At 42.9% G+C, this 22,505-nt stretch overlaps 1 protein-coding gene across 1 annotated transcript; it reads left to right on the top strand.

Annotated features, from left to right (window-relative positions):
- The first annotated feature begins 14,466 nt into the window (after positions 1 to 14,466).
- LOC136781291 (uncharacterized) lies at positions 14,467 to 20,048 on the top strand. The gene is made up of 4 exons (XM_066740143.1): positions 14,467 to 15,964; positions 16,027 to 19,267; positions 19,319 to 19,741; positions 19,835 to 20,048. Exons 1-4 carry the CDS (start codon positions 14,467 to 14,469, stop codon positions 20,046 to 20,048), a joined length of 5,376 nt encoding a protein of 1,791 aa, XP_066596240.1.
- The last annotated feature ends 2,457 nt before the right edge of the window (positions 20,049 to 22,505 follow it).

The following is a 22,505-nucleotide window of genomic DNA, read 5'->3' as shown; positions in this document are numbered from 1 at the left end:
GTACCAGGACCGCATTGATCGTCGAGATTCACGATCGCGCACTCGTTGCACCGCGGTCCGTCTAGCGGCAGAGATGTGCGCATAAAGACTCCACGGAAGTATGGTATGCGTCGGCAGTTGAGTGCCAATTGTACGTTACTAGTAGGACCTGAATCCGGGAGAGCATCGCGACGACGACGAAATTTTCCCTCATTCATTTTCTTCCTCGACCGTTTTTTTTGTTGTTTTTTTTTTTTTTTTTCCACGGATACCCGCTCCGACGACTCGCTTGTACGGTTTCAGATAAAGACCTCGGCCTCTCTCGCGCGACGCTTCCATCGCGCGATTGTGACGTTGCATTTCCCGCAATCGTTCTCTCTCAGCTTTTGCACGGTTTACAGCACTCGCTATACCCGATGCTCCACCTGTTAATGCTCCGACTGCACCTAGTAGTGGAAGTATAGGTATTATACCACCCCGTTTCCTCGGCATTCGAATTCTTCTCTTCCTCGTAATACCAATTTTTTTCTTGTTGTTGTTCTTTTTTTTAGCCGCTACTGCTTTCTTCATCGCAACAATATTATTATTATGTAATCCCAAGCCAAGTTTACGCTTAGCATTCATCGATGCCCATACGGCTGCGGCGACCGCGCGTTCACCCAAGGTCGCGTCTCTTGCGTTAATACGTTCACGCGCTCTCCTCGCTAGCACTTTATCGGCCTGATGACGCTCCGGTAGATCCTCGTTGTGCCAATATGCTAAGTCGTGATCGAGGCAGGCCTCGTCCAGCGGATTTATACCACGATCGCCGCGCTCCAATCTTTCGCGAAGTCGAGTGCCGGGTCCGCAATAATTGTAACCGGGCACGTGCAGCTCAAATGGCAATTTTTTCAAGACTTTATTGAAGAACGATCCAGACATTTAGAGCAACTGCTTCTCTTGCTGACAAACGTAACAGTCTTTTATCCGTCTCGGTGGTCCGTCGTGGTGAGTGGTATCAGGTAGATTGTAGTGTTGCAAACAATATTGATATTGCTGCACATCCGAGTCCGCGCGAATGTGCCGAGGTAATCTTTCCCACACACTCGCGATACTGTCTGGAAAGTACTCGAGCAATACGATCTTCGGTATGTGTTCGAGCTGATGATTCGTCAAGTTATGCAGGGAATCGACGACGACTAGCATGAACGCCATCGTAATGGCAACTGACCGAATAGTTCCGTGAATCGCGAAATATAAATGAACGATACGGCTGTTGCCGAAGGTCAATAGCGAGGATGCATTTCGTGAAGCACGTGCCGACTATTCGCGTGACAAATTTGGATGCTCACAATGCTACCGCGCAAATAAAAAAAAAACGTCACGGATCGCTATTACCATCTACGATACGCTGCATAGTTTGCGGTCCGTCGAATTGCGGTAAGACAAACGTGCTGCTGAGCCTCATAGAGAGTCCGCACGGTGTGAGATTCGAGAACCTGTACGTCTACTCGAAATCGCTGCAGCAACCGAAGTATCGATATCTGGAGCAGCTTCTGCAGGAAACGGAGGAAATCGGTTACTTTCAATTTTCCAACAATTGCGAGGTTGTGAACGTCGCGGATGCAAAGCCGAATTCCATTTTCATATTCGACGATGTGGCCAACGACAAGCAGGACAATATAAGGGACTACTTTTGCATGGGTAGACATTCCAACATCGATTGTTTCTACCTCTGTCAGACTTATGCGAAAATACCGAAGCATCTGATACGAGATAACGCAAACTTGCTAATAATATTTAAGCAGGATGGAACTAATCTGAAGCATATTTTCAACGATCACGTCAACAGTGATATGTCGTATGAGAAATTTCTCACATTGTGTTCGACCTGTTGGAGTCGCGATTACGGTTTCCTAGTAATAGACAAGGATAGCTCTCTGAGGAACGGTCGTTATCGCAAAGGTTTCAACGAGTACGCCACGATCGAGTGAACGGTCTTGTCAGGCCGGTAAGGTTTCGACCTTGCCGGTAAGGTTTCGGCCTTGTGAATGTCGATAATCATGCCGGTAAGGTTTCACGATCACGGCCTTGAGTGTCAGTTTGATACTGGAGCGCAGGCTGTTCGGATCACCGTGTCAGGTCGGTTAAAACCCGTGTCGGTTCGGGGAGAATACAGCATCGCAACAGGTCGGTTAAAAACCGTTCAATTCGGGGGAAAGCTGTTTTATACAGCATCGCGATGGATGAAAAATCGCTTCTGAAGAGGATCGCCAAGACGAGCGAGGTCATTCGCGACAAGCATCGTGCCTTGAAATCGGAGAAGGCGATAATGGAGAGCAGTTTGAACGAGACATTCAAGCCGATAGTCGAACCATTGAAGAAACTCGTTTCGCAAACGGAGGATAACACAAATAATAATAATAATAATAGTTCGTTTGTCAAATACAACGATAAATTGAAGAGGGGAGCCTACTTCACATCGACACCGCATAAACGAGCAAAGAATCTTAGTAGTAGTAATATTAGTGAAACTATTACGAATCCATTGGATTTCATGACCGACGACGACGACGACGAGTCTTCTATAACCGATCAACCGTCGCCCGATTCAAAAAAAAGTTTGCTAGAAAAATTAAATGTTGATGAAAAACAGGAACCAGGCTTGTTTCAACATGTCTTTCAACATATTAAATTACATCCGATCCCTGGCAAGTATATTAAATTACTTCTGACTGATAGGGAGAACTTGATTGATCATGCTTTTGGACCTCGTTATGAAGATGATCAACTGACGCTTGGTAAATGTAAATTTGAAATAAGTCATGAGGGAGATATTATTCTCGATAAGAAGTTATACACCGGTACAAGAGGTACTTATGAAATAATTTTCATGAGAGAACCCAATCGAGCCATTATAGAACCCGACGATTTGGAACGATACAAGAGTATTCTCAATCAAACTAAAGCGCATAAACTGTTAAACGATAGTCTAAAACAAATCAAAGGTAATAGAGGTGCAAAATATACAGAAATTATGAAACCATTGCTATTGGGAAAACCTATTTTACCACCTTATCGGTTACCATCAACATCACGCGCAAGAAAATCGTCAACTTCTGACGCGTCAACATCGGGCGCAAGTAAACCGTCTAGCGCAAGTAAACCGTCGGGCGCAAGTAAACCGTCAGGCGCAGCATCAACAGCATCGAAAAAAAGGGGTAAAGGACTAATGCGTGTCACCGAGGGACCAATCAACTACGTACATTGGAACGATCCGAATGAATTGATCGAACGTTTGAGACTTTTGATCGCGTCGGTGGCTGCCGGTAATACGAGTCATCACAACGAGATACAGTCGATAATCGAGGAGTTGCGCGAGGAGGATCTCATCGTATAAAGAAAGTTGCACGTTACACTCTTACCTCAGTGTAATATCAACGTCTTTCGGTAGTACGAGGTAAAAAAAAAAAATTAAATGTCTGATTCCTGCTGTTGTGAAATTTGCATTTGTTTAACATACATCGTAGAATGTTTACTCTCGACATTACGAGCCATCAAAAAGAGGAATAATAGCGAGGAAAAAGAGACTGATTTTTGAAATACAAAGTAGTGCATTTGAAATGTCGATAAATAAATTTGGAATTGGACTGGATGGTGAGAGTAGGAAACACGAACCCAATTTAGAGCATTTACTGCTTGAATTCAAGCAATATCTGACAATGGCATTGAATACACATAATGAACAATTTGAGAAAAAGATGGACCAAATTTTTCAAACAATTTGCGAAAAATTGGATGATAAAGTGAGTAAAAGAGATCTGGAAAGAGCAATACTTAGCAACACTTTTCATTAGGAATTTCGAAAAAAAAAAAAAAAAAAAAATGAGCAAAGAAAAGATACAGTTGGTGGAGGAGCTCCACGCACCGGCGAGGATAAATTTTCCACGCAGAAGAGTCATCGTGCGCGGCTTCGACGATCTCTGGCAGGCCGATCTTGTTGATATGCGCAATTACGTCGATGCGGGTCACCAGTACATTCTCACTGTAATCGATACCCTCTCAAAATACGCTTGGGCGGTGGCATTGAAGACCAAGAGCGGCGGAGAAGTGACGACGGCAATGACGAGAATCCTACTGAAGGACGGCAGATGTCCGAAAAATTTACAGACCGACAACGGCAAGGAGTTTTACAACAGTGACTTTCGGGCGTTGATGAGGAAACGCGGGATAAATCACTACTCGACCTACAGCGTGATGAAAGCGTCGATAGTCGAGCGCTGGAATCGTACGTTGAAGACGGAAATGTGGAAACGATTTACGTTGAACGGTAATTACAAGTGGCGCGCTATGCTGCAAGAGTTGGTGGACGCGTACAATGCGCGAAAGCATCGTACCACGGGAATGCGTCCCGTGGATGTGAAACCCGAGCATGCAGATAAGCTACTCAAGACAGTATACAGTAACATCAAGGTCGCAGGTCGTGCCAAGTTCAAAGTCGGCGATTTCGTACGAATCAGTAAATACAAGCAGATGTTCGCCAAAGGCTACACGCCAAATTGGACGACCGAAATATTCGAGGTGGCGAAAGTGCAGAGTACCAATCCCGCTACGTATCTCCTCAAGGATTCCAGGGGCACGCAACTGTTGGGTGGATTTTACGAATACGAGCTTTCGAAAACCATCAATCCCGATGTGTATCTGGTGGAGAGAGTATTGCGCAGAAAGGGCGAAAAAGTGTTCGTTAAGTGGCTGGGATTCGACAGTACGCACAATTCCTGGATAAATAAGAGCAATGTTTTATAAAAACTTTTATTAAGATGTATCAAAATATAGAATAAATACATAAATAACTAAATAAAGCGAATAAATAAAAACAATAAATAAATTATAATTTTAGACTATAATGTCCCCAGGGTAGAGTCGCCGCGGTGTCGGGTGTAACGAAACGCTTGTCGTCGTACGGACTGAGGGCGACCTTCCGCTGACTGATCGAGAAAACTCGGTGCAGCTTCGATCTTATTAAATTTTGACTGCGAGACTGTACGGTGAAATTGTTCAAACAATCCTTGTAGTCGTCAAATGTTATATTTCTATCGATAACGTAACCTTTGACACCTTTGGCTTTTTTGGTAATTCTCGCACAGTCCTGCACCTTGAAAGTATACATTTTTGCCCTCAGTCCTACGAACTCGGTCATGATACGACCATTGTTCTCGTCCTTCATCAGACCGGGTATCTTTTTGTTGACGCGTGGCAAGTCATACCGATTATCGTCAGGATAATCGCTGGTGTCGAATCGCGCGAGATCGCGTTTCATGACCGAGTAAACGTCGTCGCACTCGACACTGTATATCAGACTGTCCGTGTCGGTATACATCGCTCTACATTTACCGCCGAATGTAGGAAGCATATAGTCATAGTGAAATTCATACAAGCAAATTTTTGAAATATCTAAAATACTCATTCCCACGTAAATGGGTTTATCAAATTTCGCGGACAATTTCGATAATTGAATCGCGACCAAATTCTCCTTGAAAATCGCGAGACTGTGAAAATTCGGTTTGGAAATCAGGCTTTCCGCCCCGTATCTTCCCTCCCACTTGGTTGCGAGCCTCACGTCAACTCTATTCCTCACGTTCTCCATTGTTTTACCGAAAACCGCGTTGTTCATCAATTTGAAGAGATTCTTCTCAAATTCATTGGTGGACGCGGTGCGCAAACGCGTGTTCAGCTCGATGTAATCGCGTAGCCAGGTGGACTGTTGAAACTTTAAACCACGATGTATACGCTTCAGTACCAGTCCATTACGCATACATTGTTGCAGAGCGCGATAATGTATTACGTAACGGGTCTTATCGTTTAAAGTGGCCAGCAGCTTCTCCTGGCTAGCGCCCGGCGGTTTCTCGCGCACCATGCAGAACGGTAGGTCCGCGTGTTTGTCGTGAAGCTCGCGCGGATACTCCAAATCGACCTCCAAAATATAACCCTCGGGATGATCCGTGGGTATAGCGGAGACATCGAGATTGGCAGCGTCCTCGATCCATAGGAATCCATGGGTGGGCAGCGGCTGACACATTGCCCACCCATACAGATTGTTTACGTCGTAATACATGAGATATTTCGACGGTTCCGCCGGATCGTAGTCCCGCATGTACCGATTGTTGGCCCTCTCGTAACGATGGGAGCACTGACTCAAACCACCGCGTATACCGCGCTCTACGAACAGCAACATATCCACGTCCGTGAAAAGCTCCAGCCTGATTCCCGTATGCTTCAACATCGCGTCCCAGGTGAAGCCCGGTAGCGTATAATAATGGGCTGGATCCAACTCATAATTTAGCATGCAACTATCGCGAAAACTTTCGAAAACATCGGCCAACAATAGGACATCGGTCTTCAAGTACAGGTCACTGTACTCCCCAAGTGTGCGCATGTGGAATTTGGTCCATACCTCTACGGCATGATTGTATGCTTCCTCGCTGATATCGCTGTCGGTCAGTCTGTTGTGAAACGACTGGCGCGGTGGTAAAGCCGTCTCTTCCAATCTAGCCGCACTATCTACATAGTCGTAAGGAAAAATACCTTTCCTCGTAAGCAAGTCGAACTGCTCGACGCTCAATTCCGAAAATTGTGACCTCAAATTTGTCAGCTGAGATTCCGCCAAGTACGAGCTCAATTTGTTCAAACTGGAGGCCATAAATTTGAACGAATCGATAAATCTCAACTGTATATTATATTTTCGCAAATATTTGGTAAATGAAATGTATTTTTCCTTATGTACAGGCAGCAGATATACCGATCCCTCGTACAAATTAGCGATCGTCTCGAAGATAAAATGCGAATCATAGCCGGATAAATTGTGAAAAATTACTGGAATGACATGCGAATCTTTGAAATTTAAATTACAATTATTGTGAGCCGGTCCTCTGTATCTGCCGGTCAGATGATCGTGATCGCGAATTCGTAGTTGATTCGGAAGAAACGGCTTTTTGCATATATGACAATTGGGGTCATTATAGTGACGCAATTGTTCGCTAAGACTAAGATTATGCATGGGCACGATAGTACTTAGCGTCTCGCTCGCGATGCGCGCAATGTTCTCGAGCTCGCGTACGAACCATTCGATGCAGTCGGCACCCCGACGAGCGTCGTACCTCGAGAGTGACGCATCGCGAGCACTTTTTAAATAATAGCCTACACTAATAGGTTCATGTCTCTGATAAATATCACTACTACTACTACTACTGTTCGATTGTTCAACTTTCAATAATATGCACTCGAGATCCGCGTATACGACGAATGGCGCTCGTTCCCCATTTTTGATGTTCTTGAAGGAAACCCAGCGATCCTCGGCTTTGCTCGGCAACATCAAGCGGAGATTATCGTTGAGCTGCGCGCAATCCTGCTCGTGCGACTCGAGCCTCTCCACTGTGCGGAAGTAGTGGAGACATCTAAAAAATTTAATATAAAACATATGCAGTTATATTTGTATTTTTTCAGTATTATTATTATTATTATTAATACATACCGATCGCATACATAATGAGCATTTTCTCTCTTGGTGAATTGGCTTCGCACCAGTCTCGAGAGATTCCTTATGCACATAAAATGTGCAGCTCCCTGTTCATCGTTGACGAGAAGAAGATTAGCATGCCTCGATCTCTTCTTCTTCGTCACCTGAAGAGGCACAATTCTGCTTTTTGCGTCGCTATTTTGCTCTTCATTCTCCAAGGTGAAGATGTTCACCGACACGTCGTTATCCACCTCGAATTTCGGAATCTGTTTTAGCGTAGTCGGAAAGGTTAGGCTACCGACGTCTAAAACCGTCCGAAAATGTGGATAAGAGGACGTGCGCTTTGGATTAGCCGTAGGTTTTGCCGGATAGAGTGCCGCCGTCACGGACCACGCGAAACATGCATTATCACTGGTTTCTAAATTTATCAGAGCTTTCCTACTCGTGATAGCGGATGGTAGATTAATTTTACAACCCGCGTGGAACGGGTTAAAACGATTAATGTTAACTAGTAAATAATGAATTTTGTGCAAAGTCCATCCACTATCACGCTCTTGAAATTCACTTAATTTTTGTATAATAACGTCTAAAATGTTTTTCCTATACCAATCACTAAAATTATCAGTCTTATACAATGTAGCATTAGTCGTACTAATGTTTTTATCATCACTCTGGTCCTTAGAGATGAATTGTCCGTTAAATACACAATTAACCTTAACACTATTTGCACTAACAAATACCTTATCTATACGCGTACGCACTAATACTTCCGCGTCTACTAAAAAATCCTTAGGCTCTATATAATTACTATTAACTACCATGCCGCTGCATATTCGACTTCGAAACGCTGAATCAAGCTCCTCCCAGGTAAGTCCTTGTACGTCATTGCTACAACCAGCCCCTGATTTAATATAATTCAATTCTCTCTGCGCTCGTAGCAACAGACACTTTATACACGCGATTTCGGCGAAATTCTTCTGACGCGTTCCAACGGGTAAAGCTTGATCCGCGCTGCTCAATCGTCGAATATGCTCGCGACATTCCAGTACCCACGCGTCGTACTCATTCGCACTATTAATTGTAAAAAATTTTCTTCGCAATTCCGTCGACATTTTGTGTGTTTCTTAAAGAAATGACTATGTCATACGGTGAACAACAACAACAATAAATTAATAATTGCGAATGCGTCTCTCGCGAAGAGTAACGCTTATATATATCGAATAGAGAATGGAAGTAGGGGTATCTACACATCCCATTGTTTCGTCCGAGATGCATACTGACATTGATATACATTGTTTTTTTTTTTTTTTTTTTTTCAGAAGTCTTTTATTCCTTTATATATTGATCATATACAGATTTCATAAAGTAAACATTTTGCAGTGAACATATACCATAATGATTCATACACTTGGGTAACGGTGGTTCGAAATTTTTACTCCATCCAAGACTAAATTTACCCCACTCACACTCCTTCGCATTGTATATATTTTCTAAGTTGCAAATTTTTCTCAACCAATCATATTTCTCCCGTCCTTTCACGAAAATCCAATCCTCTCCCTCGTACGACGTTACATACTTTCTTATTACATCTTTATGCTTGTAATAAGGTGAATGACCGTCGGTCCAATTGAATCCATGTCGATTAAAATAAAGCCAACTTTAAAAAAGAAAAAATTATATACAAAACATTACATTTTTAAAAAAAAAATACTTACTCGTTCTGTTCTCTCTCGAGATCGCTCAACCAAGCTTCTTGAAATGGTGGTGAAAATACATTGTGATACACTTCATTATCACGCAACACCGCAAATTCTTTAACTATAAAACTCTTGTCGGTCAATACAAAACCTTGAAAATCAACGAATGTCGGTGTCATTATCGTCGTCGTCGTCGTCGTCAATCGCTCGATGCAAGAATGAACGATCTTTTTTTTGTCGCATTTAAGAAAATTTTTTTCCCCCTCCAACAGGGGAACAAATAACGTATTAAAATTTAATGTTTTTAAAAGGAGGGGATAATTTCTAAGAAAATTTTTTCCCCATTGTTACCTATAGTTTCTTCACAGTATAATACAATAGGAAAAAAAATATCTTCTAGAGATTAAGAAAGAAAGGACTTCTTATCAAATGTAACTTTATATTTTAAAGAAACGATAAAATCTTTCTCTCTACGGAGATATTTCTTCGAATGTTTCATTTCAGTTTTTTTCTTCATCGAGAATAGCACGAGCGCAACAATGTATAGAATAACTCACATAATGGATGTAGAAGGTTTCTTAGTTTATAAAAAAGAACTTAAATATAAAGATATAGCTATAATTGATTTAAAAAGTAACCAAATTTCTTACGCATCGTTTCGTTTGCGTGACAGTATGAAAAATCTTAGTGAGAAAGACAAAAAAACTGTGTGGTATTTGCTCAATATGGTTCATGGTATAAAATATAGTGATACGGGATTCGAGAAATACGAGCAGGAGGATGTGGAAGATTTTATTAGAGGTTGCCTAACGTGCGAGAATCCCGTAGTAGCCTACAAGGGAGGGAACATTGAAAAAAATCTATTGAATAGGATGAATGTGGATAATATTAATTTAGAAGTGTATGGTTGTCCTAAGTTTAAGGATTTAATTAAATTATATGATTTTGAAAAAACTCCGTGCAATTTACACGTTCGAGAGAAGAACTTGGACAATGAACGTATCCACTGTCCTTACGAGGAGGTGTCAGTTTTTGCCAAGTGGATAAAAGCAAATATGTGATTCTTTAAAAACTATTTAGAGAAATAAAGAGGAGAACACAAGTCCTCAATTCTTCATTCAATCTTATACCGTTGTCGGTGCTGCACACAGGAAAAAAAAATGAGCTGCGAAAAGAGTAAATTAATCATGATTCAAGAGGATATTGTTCCTCTTTCACCCACTCTTCCCAGAGAATTGACAGAGGAATACGTCAATCGAATTAACGATTTTTTCAATCGTTACTTCGAAGAGTATGAACGGAAACTGCATCTTTATTTGCATAAAAACTGTAAGTATTTATTTTTACATTTTTTTCATAATTATTGTTTGTTTCTTTGTTTTTTTTTTAAATAAAGTGAAGAAAGACGAAGAAAAACAGGCTGAGGAAAAAGATATTGAGTTAAAGGAGACGAAGAAGGAAGAGGAGGAGGAAAAAGATATTGAGTCAAAGCAGACGAAGAAGGAAGAGGAGAAAAAAGTAGAGGAGGAAGAATGTAAGTATTTATTTTATCTTTTTTTTTACCTTTTCATAATTATTATTATTATTATTACCTGTTTGTATTTTTAAAATAAAGTGAAGAAAGACGAAGAGAAAGAGACTAGGGAAGATATTGAGTCAAAGGATATGAAGAAGGAAGAAGAAGAGGAGAAAAAAATGGAGGAGGAGGAGGAGAAAGATATTGAGTCAAAGCAAACGAAGAAGGAAGAGGAGAAAAAAGTAGTGGAGAAGGAGGAGGAGGAAAAAGATATTGCTTCAAAGCAGACTAAGAGAGAAGAAGAAGAGGAACCACCACATTTCTTTTTCTTTTACTATTAAATTATTTTATCTAACAAATTGAAAAAATATCATTGTAAATTAACCTCTACTATTTCTTTTATCAAATAAATTGAAAAATATTATTGTAAATATACCTTTTACTAATTCATCTGGAGTTAACGGAAAGAAACCTAATACGTATTGAGAAATGGATATAAACTTCTCTCCGCATTGATAATGAGATGTAAACTTCATCCGAAGTGGAGAGAGAAAGCTAATATGTATTGATAAAGATATGTAAACTTCATCTGGAATACGTAGAGGAGAGCACTCTTCACTTCAGTCTTCAGTGAGACATCATGAGTTCCACACGACCAATAAGCTTACCTGACAAGAAACTAACATTAAAGGATTTAGAAAAAAAATATTGCAAACCAGTTGCAATAGTAAGGCCATTTCGGCATAATGAAGAACAGCAGCAGCAGCCGCAGCAGCAGCAGCAGCAGCAATCAGTTCTAAGAGGGTATCGCTTGATACTTGAACAGCAGCAGCACCAGCAGCCACTGCGGCGACCACATTCGCTGCCCGTAGCCCTGCAGATGCCGCCCGCAGCGGTGCAACCTGCAGCGGAGCAACCTGCAGGGGAGCAACCTGCAGTCTCGCGTAGGAGGCAATTGTTATTACGGTTACGTAATATGCAGCCTATGTGAGCTTGTGGGTTGTATGACAGACAGTCACCACCACCAAATCGGTAAGAGTTAATAAAAGTCAAAGACTAATAAAATATAAAAAAAAAAAAAAAAAAAAAATGGCTTAATAGCGAAGGAATCTCGCATTCACTTTTTCTCTCGCAGCGATTTATTAAATCGTAGTACTACTTTTGTTCGACAAAGAGTGCTTTTAATGTAGTATAGAAGCTACTTAAATAATTTTTTTTAATTATAGATGCTGTTGCTGTTGCTGTTGCTGTTTTTATTGGAATTCTACAGGACGTACAATTCCTGGTTTATTTATATATTTTTATAAGTAAATTTGTATTTCAATAAAGAGGGTTTTTTATGCCGAAAGGCTTTTTCCCTTACATTGGTGTTTCTTCAATTACCTCTCCACCAATCCACTGTACCCTGTAATATATAAGTATTGCAAATAAAAAAGAAAAAAAAAATGTAAATCATAACATAAAACCCTTGAAGATTTCCATTCAACCGACATCGGACGATGCTTCGACTGAAATATTCCAGGGGGATCTACAGCTTGAAAACTGTTCTGAATGTTGTCGTGTTTTTCACATACGTCCCAACCACTTTTCTGAAGTTAAGGTCACGTAGGCTCCGCTCTTATTACAGAGCGGATGGTAAGTATCTGCGACGATAGATATACAAATGAATATGACGATCGTCAAAGATACTGTAACATAAATAAGGGGGAGCGATCACTGCATCGCTCTCTACGAATGTTCTTTCTCTCTTTCTCTTTCCAGTACGAGTCCATTTCGCATACATTGTTGCAGAGCGCGATAATGTATTAAGTAACGCGTCTTATCGTTTAAAGTAACCAACTGCTTCTCTTGGCTCGCACATGGCGGTTTCTCTCCTTCTCTCTCTCTAAGGCGTTCACTGCTTACCGTAAGAGGGGGGAGGCCACTTGTGTACCCTACGAGTTTAACGTCGGGGGAACGCGATAATGCGCACAACCGCATGCGCACAACCACACGAGGAGAGGGGGCAATTCCCCTACTTCCCTTGTCCCCGCGGGACCCCGACCCCCTCGCCACGCGGTCATAGAACCATCCTAGCCTATCTACTAGAGTATAGTTTCGTTTAGTTAAAAGGTCGCAGGAGAAACACCTGCCTTGGGTAGGCCTTTATTTGATTAGTTAGTTGTTTAGTGAAGAAATTCGTTGGATTGATCCCGAGCACTTCGGAAAACCGTTTTCTACGCCATTTCGAGTTACAGTTTTGTAGAATACGAATAACGATCTATGCGCTATGAAGTCTGACAAATACAGCAATGTCTTTTTGGAAATATAGACACTTTATTATCGAATATAGTATGTAGTGATTTGACCCGAACTGCCAAATCCTTTTGCATTTTACGTTTCAGGAACTCACCCACTCTCCGCTTCCGCAATCCTACTCTTATATTCACTGAGCTAGTTGGCATTTTAGTTTGACGAATACAGTATTTTGCAGTCACTACAGTACAGTGGTTCTTTCGGGAACCTGGCGCCCAACTTACGTTACAGATTTGGATTTAGTTACAGCTTACGAATATCTTAGGGTATGCCAAAATTTTTGTAGCGTAGCAAATTTTGGCGCCCAACGTGGGGCCCACAGAAGCAGAATTTGTTGAAATAACCTTTCACAAATTCCACTTCGAATTATCGGGAGTAAAGTCTTATTTGCCGCGAATAATAGCACCCGAATAGGGCAAATATAAGCTAGAATTTGGTGAAATAGCCTTTCGCAAATTCGGCTTAAAATTATTTTAATTCAAGTCATATTATTTTTCATATCCGTTTCCTTTCGAACTCCTATTGCCTCCAATCCAAATCCTTTGTTTGGCAATTCGGAGTTATACAGTAGTTAGGCTTTCGAATCTCACGATTAATATTCAAATAATCGAAGTTAATCGAAATTAACGTCTTCTCATATAGGATTATCGTAACGAGCATTAATGATTTATGCTCATATTATTTCATGTGTCTATAGCCTTTCCGTATCTGTTATAAGATACGGATAATTCTAGTCGAATATTCCGGTCTTATTTCGAGCCGAAATAATCATCTTTAATTTCTAATACGGAAGATTTCGACATAGGAAATCTACGTGTAGAAAAACTATTGAGGGGGAAACTAGGGGGACACCGCGAGTGCCCAGTCGCGCGGAACTAAGCCGATTAGCTCACGCTTCACTGACTTCCCATTGTCTCGACATAGGACTTACAATATTCGACTATTATATGTATATATATATATTCGCCAAGCGAATTTAATTTTATTTCGATATCTTTACGAAATTACTTTAGCATTTTTCCCTGTGTTTTTCGCGACTTTCAGGGGAGCTTGGATAACGGACACTTACGGAATATTGCGCCTGCTAATTAATAAATTAATTATTAATTATTAATTATTGATTACTAAATTATTTAGTCGCGAATTACACTTAGTAATTCCATATTTAACTTTATTTTGTTTTGTTTTGGGAAGGTTTGACTTCCGTACATTAGTCAGAGCTGCATTTCCGTAATCCTCCGAATATAAATAAAATCGAGAACATTATCGTTTCGATTCCCAATTAGGATTTTCTTTATTTTTTGTATACCTTGCCTTTTCTTTTCAGGAATTACTAATGGTTTAAACTGTGTTTTCCCATTTATATGTATATTCCTTTTCAGTAACGCGTAATCGGGTATCCTTTTGTTGCTTTTCCTTCGGTTTTATTCGGGAAATAGACATTTTCTATTAATTCTTTTTCGGTTTTCGCGCTCATTTTAGTGATGGCTACCGCGACTTACGGTAATTTAGATTGGATCGAGGGATTGACCGAGGATGAGGCTCGAAAGATCCTCAATCAATATCGCTTGGACGATAAGGGCATATTACCCACCCTTCGTCAAAGGCTTCGGAAACATTTTTCGCGGGAAAAGAGTTCGGCATTACCGCGTACTCCTCCGGGTACCCAGTCTCAACAAACTACGCGTGCAGCTATGGATATTTCCCAGCTTTTGGAGAAAGCTGCTATTACCGTACAACCTTTAGAATTAGTTGAAGATATCCCGAATCCAGTTCGGGTTACGCGACCAGACACTCCTACGCCAATTTCGCAGGAAGTTTATACCTCCATTCGTGCCGGGACACGTAGGAAAGAATATCAGGCACCTATCGAGTCTAGGGATGTCCGAGATCGGTCGCTCTCACCCCCACGAGGTTCGTCCACTCCCACTCGTGCAGATTTCGACGAGTTTAAACGGGACGTGCACGACATGATCGGTCAGCTGCGAGATGTGGTTTTGCAGATGCGTACTACATCCGCAGTCCCGACTGCTCCTGCTCCAAGGGAAGAATACTTCCCCGAAGAGGAAGAGCCGAGGGAAATATATCGCCGCCCTAATAGAGGTCACTTTCAGACACCGCGTTTTCCTCGACCTCTCGCGAATAGGGACTATGCCGCGCAATTCAACCAATTACATTCTACATTGAAAAGAATGAACGTTTCGTTTAGCGGCAAGTCCGGTGAAGATGTAGAGGCTTTCTTAGCGCGTATTGCGGAAACTCGCATTATTTTCGACCTTCCGGATGCGGAATTATTGAAGTACCTTCCTTTGCTTTTGTCGGATATGGCTCTCCACTGGTTTCGGAGTCACCAACGAGATTGGGAGAATTGGGCACATTTTGAACGCGCCTTTCGTTCGCGTTTCGGGGCTCGTTCGCTTCAGGTATCTTTGCGGGTGGAAATAGCCCAACGTACACAAGCGGAAGATGAACCCGTAGACCATTACCTCACGTGTATTCGGGTATTATTAGAACGAGTTTCACCTCCCATGTCGGAAGAAGAGTGGATCATTTGGGCGCATACGAACATGCTCCCACGCATCCAAGCGCTTATAGATATCAATAATATCATCTCTTTCGATGCATTAGAATCCCGCGCTATCCAGATCGAGAGTAGTTTAGCTCGTCAAAGCCGGTATCGAGCACCACCCTTACCGGAACATTCTCTTTTTCCCGATTTAGCTTTCGGACGACCCGCTCGACGTACGCGTACCGCCATGGCTGCTGAGGAGCAACCTGTACTGATAGCACAGGAGAAACCTAAGAAATTAAAAGCCGTGAAGGATATACCGTCACCTGCACCTTCCATATCGTCGAGTTCGGGAACGATTACTAATCCGTTCGTGTCAGAACCTATCGAACCACAGTCGTCCTTCGCTATCGACTCCGCGTGTTGGAATTATAAAGAACGTGGACATCGATATTCGGAGTGTCCAAAACCTCGTTCGCGATTCTTTTGCCACCGATGCGGTCTTGAGGGAGTTACGGTGCGCAATTGTCCTAAGTGTACGGGAAACGTACCCGGGACACGATAAATACCGGCTCGTGTCCAACCACTAGATTATCGCATACACAATTTCCTGCGGTCAACTTAAACTCTTGCCGCCTTTCGCGAGATTTCTCGTCCGGTATCGAGAAAATATACTCGCTAACTACCGCCCTTTTGTATATACAGATTAGAGTTCAGGGCCACTCTTTCTTAGCTTTAGTTGATAGCGGCGCATCGCGCACTTTTATTGGTAAATCCGGTCTTTTAAAAATTTCGTCGGCCGATGTTAATGCTTCTACGGTTCCTCCGGTTACGATAGTGACTGCCAATGGACATCGCGAAAATCTATCGCAATGTTACCCACTACAGTATCAAATAGAAGGTCGTAGCCAAGTCGTTCCTACGCTTTTCTTTCCGTCTCTGGCCGTACCCCTTATTTTTGGTATTGATGCTTTACAACAATTCGGGATTGTTATTAATTATCAGGATCGAACGTGGAGTTACCGAGACGATCCTAGTCACTACTACCGCTTCGTGGATGCTCAGGATAATTTTTATAGCTGCAATGCTCTCCGTGTTCTCACCGATACTGAGTCCGAGCAGTTAAGGGCCTTCCTAGACGAACGAATTCCGATTTTGAAACGGGCTCCGGGATTAACCAATTTAACGGAACATCGCATTATAGTGGAGACCCCGACAGCCATCAAACAGCGATACTACCCTGTGTCACCGGTGATACAACAAGCGATTAATCGAGAAGTAGATCGGTTGTTACACGAAGGTATTATCGAGCCTTCTGACAGTGATTGGTCATCTCCTATTGTCATGGTGCGCAAATCTAACGGTTCCTACCGATTTTGTTTAGATTTTCGCAAAGTCAACGAAGTCTCACGTAAAGACGCCTACCCTTTACCTTTCATGAATTCGATTCTGGATAAATTACGTTCAGCTAACTATATTTCCGCTCTTGATCTAAGTGAGGCCTATTTTCAAGTCCCGATGGAAGAATCTAGTAAATCCGTCACTGCGTTTACTGTGCCAGGACGTGGACTCTTCCAATTCAAACGAATGCCATTCGGACTTACAGGTGCTCCAGCGACTTTCCAACGGCTATTAGATAAAATTATTACGCCGGATATGGAACCCCATGCGTTCGCGTATCTAGATGATATTATAATCGTTACGCAAACCTTCTCCGAACATCTCGAGTGGCTGGATAAAATCTTTAAACGAATTATTGCTGCTGGACTTTTAATTAACCCGGATAAGAGTGAATTCTGTAAAACTAGCGTTACATATCTCGGTTTCATCGTTGACCATCGTGGCCTAAGTACGGATCCAGAGAAAATTAGACCCATTATCGACTATCCCGCACCTCGGAATATCAAAGAACTTCGTCGTTTTATCGGTATGGCTTCGTGGTATCGCCGTTTCGTTCCCGATTTCGCAACCATTGTCGCCCCGTTAAATCAATTGCTCAAGAAAAATCAGGCTTGGGTTTGGGCTACGCCACAGTCCAACGCGTTCGATACCTTAAAGCGCAAATTAACTTCGACACCCACGTTAGCGTGTCCGGACTTCAATCGAACCTTCTGTCTTCAAACTGACGCGAGTAACGTCGGACTCGGAGCCGTGCTCACGCAAACTCATGAGCAAGGAGAATGCGTTATCGCGTACGCAAGTCGTACACTCACCCCAGCCGAAATGAAGTATACCACTACCGAATTAGAGTGCCTTGCTGTTCTATGGTCGATTAAAAAGTTTCGTGGCTACCTAGAGGGGTATAAGTTTACGGTGATGACGGATCACAATAGCCTACGATGGCTTAACAACTTAAAAGATCCCTCCGGTCGTTTAGGTAGGTGGGCTTTAGAACTAATGCAATACGACTTCGAGATCGTATATCGGAAAGGTTCCCAAAATTTCGTACCGGATGCACTTTCACGCATACCCAGCTCCGGTGAGCTCGAACTCTGTTCTCTCGCAGTTTCTATGAACTACCCCACAACGGGATGGGCCGATACCACCGACTCGTGGTATACAACTCGTCGGGACACTCTTAAAGCCACACCTTTCAAATTCCCGGACTGGAAGATTGAGAAGGTTCTCTTATATTATCGACGTAGTTCCAGTCGATACCATGAGGAACTGGAAGACCTCGAACCGTGGAAGCTAGTCGTACCGAGTGAGTTTCGCGAAGATCTTTTGCATGAATTTCATGACACCCCCATGTCAGGTCATCTAGGTGTCGATAAAACCTACCACCGAATTAGTCGATGTTTTTATTGGGTTGGGATGTATCGAACCGTCCTGGATTTCGTCCGTAAATGCGATATCTGCCAGCGTACCAAAGTGTCCCAACAACCACCAGTGGGATTAATGGGTCGTAGATTCGTGGAGCAGCCTTGGGAAATAGTCGCGGTCGATGTAATGGGCCCTCTACCGAAAAGCTTACACCAAAACGCCTATATCGTTGCTTTCCAAGACCTTTTTACGAAATGGATTGAATGTCGGGCCGTACGTACAGTAAATGGTGCGAAAATTAAAGAACTCCTTCTTGATCTGGTGGTCACCCGTTGGGGAACCCCTCGAATGCTCATTTCAGACAATGGAACAGAATTCGTAAACAAACTACTCGAGCAAGCTTGTCGGGAATATAAAATTCACCATTCGACCACTCCCGTGTATCATCCCCAGGCCAACCCTGTCGAACGTATTAACCGGGTCGTCAAAACCATGATCACAGCGTTCGTCGGTAAAAACCAACGTGAATGGGACGCACACTTATCAGAGTTCAACTTCGCCTACAATACCGCCCACCACTCCGTTATCGAGTGTAGTCCGGCTTTTCTAAATTTCGGTCGGGATCTCAAGCCTCTTCCTCGAGAACTCGAGAGGGTCAACGATACGCCTCTCGCCGCTGACTTCTCTACTGTCAATCCGTGGAGAGAACGAATGAAACGGATGAGAGATCTTCACGAATGGGTCACTTCCAAATTAGAGTCCGCATATCAACAACAGGCCGAAAAATACAATTTACGACGACGAGAACGGCCTCTGAAAATTAACGACTTAGTCCTCTTTCGGCACCGACCTCTTTCGTCCTCCGCTAATTTCTTCTCAGCCAAACTCGGTCACCGTTATCAAGGACCGTATCGCGTAATTCACTTCCGTTCTCCTACAGTTATCGAAATCGAACATGTAGAAGCTAAAACGCGTATCAAAACGCACGTCAACGATGTAAAATTATACGTCCAGTAATGTCGTCCGCAGTTCCCGTTGTGCTCGTCTCTTCCCATCCTCTGTAGATCGGGACTCACCGCTATTATTTTTTTTTTAGCCACTGTAGGATGTCTCGTCCCGACTTTCGGCTCCCCCACCGCGACGTGGTGGCCGAAGCCAAAGGAGAAGCTCTCTCCTATATTAAGGAGATGTTGGACGTCTGGCCGGAACTGGAGGCGGAGGTCCTTTTCTTCATTTATCGTGACCCCCCGCCCCCCGTGCAACGGGGATGCTTTAATTGTGGCTCTTCCCGCCACAATTATTCCCGCTGCCCTCGGCCCAGGACAGGGGCCTTCTGCTTTCGTTGTGGACGGCGGGGATATTCAACGCGGACCTGCCCGCGATGTAGTCCGCAGTACCAGCGCCCAGCCCCGTTGGACATTGACCTATCAGGCGAGCCAGGCCCGTTCCAGCGCCGATAAGGCCTTCCATGTCTCGGACCCCCCCTTGTATATATATATATTATGCCCATGAGGGCCTTCGATAAATATATCTGTGTTTTATATATCTTTGGCATTCCATTTTATTTTTGACGCTGATAGACACACCGACCTCTCGGAACATCACCAACCTCGGACTCATGCATCGGGAACTAATATCATTTTCTTCCCTACCGTAGCTACCGTTTACAGGTTTACCAGGGTCACGGGAATCCTAACTTGGGAATACGGTGATTTCGAGACATTAATTCTTCTTTTGGAGCTTCCTCCTTTCCTTTTTCGCGAGTATTCGAGATTCGATAGCGTAATTGCGTGAAATAGTATTTGCGACCAGTATATTATGTTGGTTACGTGTGGATTCTCGTATAGTTCTTTGTATATACTTTCTCTTCTTTAGGTTACGTTTTCTTACGATTCTGAGTTTCGGTGAACTCCGTATCGTATTACTTTAGTTTGCTTTTGTACAGATTTCGATTCGTATCGTGTATATCGCTACAGTTAGTATAGATTAAGATTACGTTTTGTATGAAGTATATTCTTTATCGTGTATACCTTTTCGATTCCGTACAGTACCGTGTAGATAATTTCGTTTAGTATAGAACCTTACAGTGCGTATCACACTTATTTTGTACAGATATTTTGCAGTACCGTGTATACCGTTTAGTATTAAGCTACCATTATATTATCGTGTAAATAGCCCATCTCGAATATAGCGTTTCTTTTCGTTTTTGAAAATGCCGACTTACGACTACTACAGATTCACGTAGCACTTGGGACGAGGAGCTACCGATTCCGTATGACGTTTACGTCGAATCCAGTTACGTCCTCGCGTATCGTCGTTTAGTGAGGTGAGGGGTGTTCGACCTCGATTCGGTCTCTTTTTCGTGGGAGGATAGAGTTGTGACCATGTACTATTTTAAGATAGTACATGTTCACTAAAAAGATATATATATATATCTATCTATGGAACATTGAGACATATTATGGTCATATTATCAAGGCCATAATATCATGTACGCTTGGCCTACCTATCATCCGAAATATAGTATAAAGTTCGATGATTGATAGGTCATAAAGTAGAGTAACGATCGTGGCCCATAAGTCGTATGTTAAATGGGTCTAACGAACTACGGCCTTCCGCGGCTCCCGAATATTCAAGTTGAATTTTCGGAAGAAGTAGGACCTTGGATCTGATTGGTGGTACCAATAGCTTAATCGGCTCCGCCAATTAGATTTAGCGTTACGAAAAGTTGGGGATAAGGGACCAACAGCTCGTTGCTGGTGTCTCCCGATTTTTGCGGCACTCGTATCTTAGTTCTGAAAAGGATCAGACGTATTTTCGGCGACTCGTTATTTAGTCCTGAAGAAGATCGGACGTGATTTTCGGCAACTCGTATTCCGGAAAAGACGTAGTGAATAACTGTGGAAGCTGCTCTGCTCTGCTCTGCTTCGACCTGCTCTGCTCATCTCGGCTTTACGCTGCTCGACGCTGCTCTGTCCTGCTCTGCTCTGCTCTGCTCCGATCTGCTCTGCCCTGCTCTGCTCTGCTCTGCTCCGATCTGCTCTGCTCCGACCTGCTCTGCCCTGCTCTGCTCTGCTCGACGCTGCTCTACGCTGTCCTGCTCTGCTCTGCCCTGCTCTGCTCTGCTCAGCTCTGCTCGACGCCGCCCCGCTCTGCTCTGCTCTGCTTTATCCTGCTCAGCCGTCGTTCTCCAGCTCAAACGGAAAAGGTTAGCGGGAGTCCCAGCTCCTAGAAATCCTTATATCACGAGTAAACTTCGGAAAACGCGCTTAATAGCCGTGAAATCGTCAAAAACCACGGATTACGAGTTACACATACTCCCAAAGTGCGTGGATTGGGAATTAGGGACACAAATGAGAAATTGGAACAATGGTCTAATATCGAGAAACTTTGAGATTCGCTAGTAATTCAAGGACACCGTCGTCTTTGGGTTTTCGGATATGAAATGTACATAGTTTTTATCTATAACTTACGTTAAGTCCTTTTATCGATTACCGTGTATATAATGTCGTATTAAAGTATTGTATTTTCCGAGAAATTGGTTATGCGCTTACAGTATAGTTGATGGGTCGAATTCGGGTATAAAGAGTGACCGGGATATTCGTTCAGTTTCGAATTTCAGTTACGTTTTGTACAGTTCGTCGCGTTTAGCCAGGGGTGCATCCCGAGGTCGAATTCTCCCCGAAAGGAGCTACCTCGTTCGATCACCTCGTGGTCATACAGTTCGTTTTCTCGTCAGAAGGAACCCCGGAGGTGAATTCTCCCAGAAAGAGCTACTCCGTTCGGTTCTCTTCGCGAGAGTATAGTTTCGTTTAGTTAAAAGGTCGCAGGAGAAACACCTGCCTTGGGTAGGCCTTTATTTGATTAGTTAGTTGTTTAGTGAAGAAATTCGTTGGATTGATCCCGAGCACTCCGGAAAACCGTTTTCTACGCCATTTCGAGTTTCAGTTTTGTAGAATACGAATAACGATCTATGCGCTATGAAGTCTGACAAATACAGCAATGTCTTTTTGGAAATATAGACACTTTATTATCGAATATAGTATGTAGTGATTTGACCCGAACTGCCAAATCCTTTTGCATTTTACGTTTCAGGAACTCACCCACTCTCCGCTTCCGCAATCCTACTCTTATATTCACTGAGCTAGTTGGCATTTTAGTTTGACGAATACAGTATTTTGCAGTCACTACAGTACAGTGGTTCTTTCGGGAACCTGGCGCCCAACTTACGTTACAGATTTGGATTTAGTT

This window comes from Prorops nasuta, unplaced genomic scaffold, assembly GCF_024137725.1.
Source record: "Prorops nasuta isolate Cenicafe-Biocafe unplaced genomic scaffold, Cenicafe_Pnas_1.2 PNAS00022, whole genome shotgun sequence".
NCBI lineage: Eukaryota > Metazoa > Arthropoda > Insecta > Hymenoptera > Bethylidae > Prorops > Prorops nasuta.
This window is presented reverse-complemented; position numbering and strand designations above follow the sequence as displayed.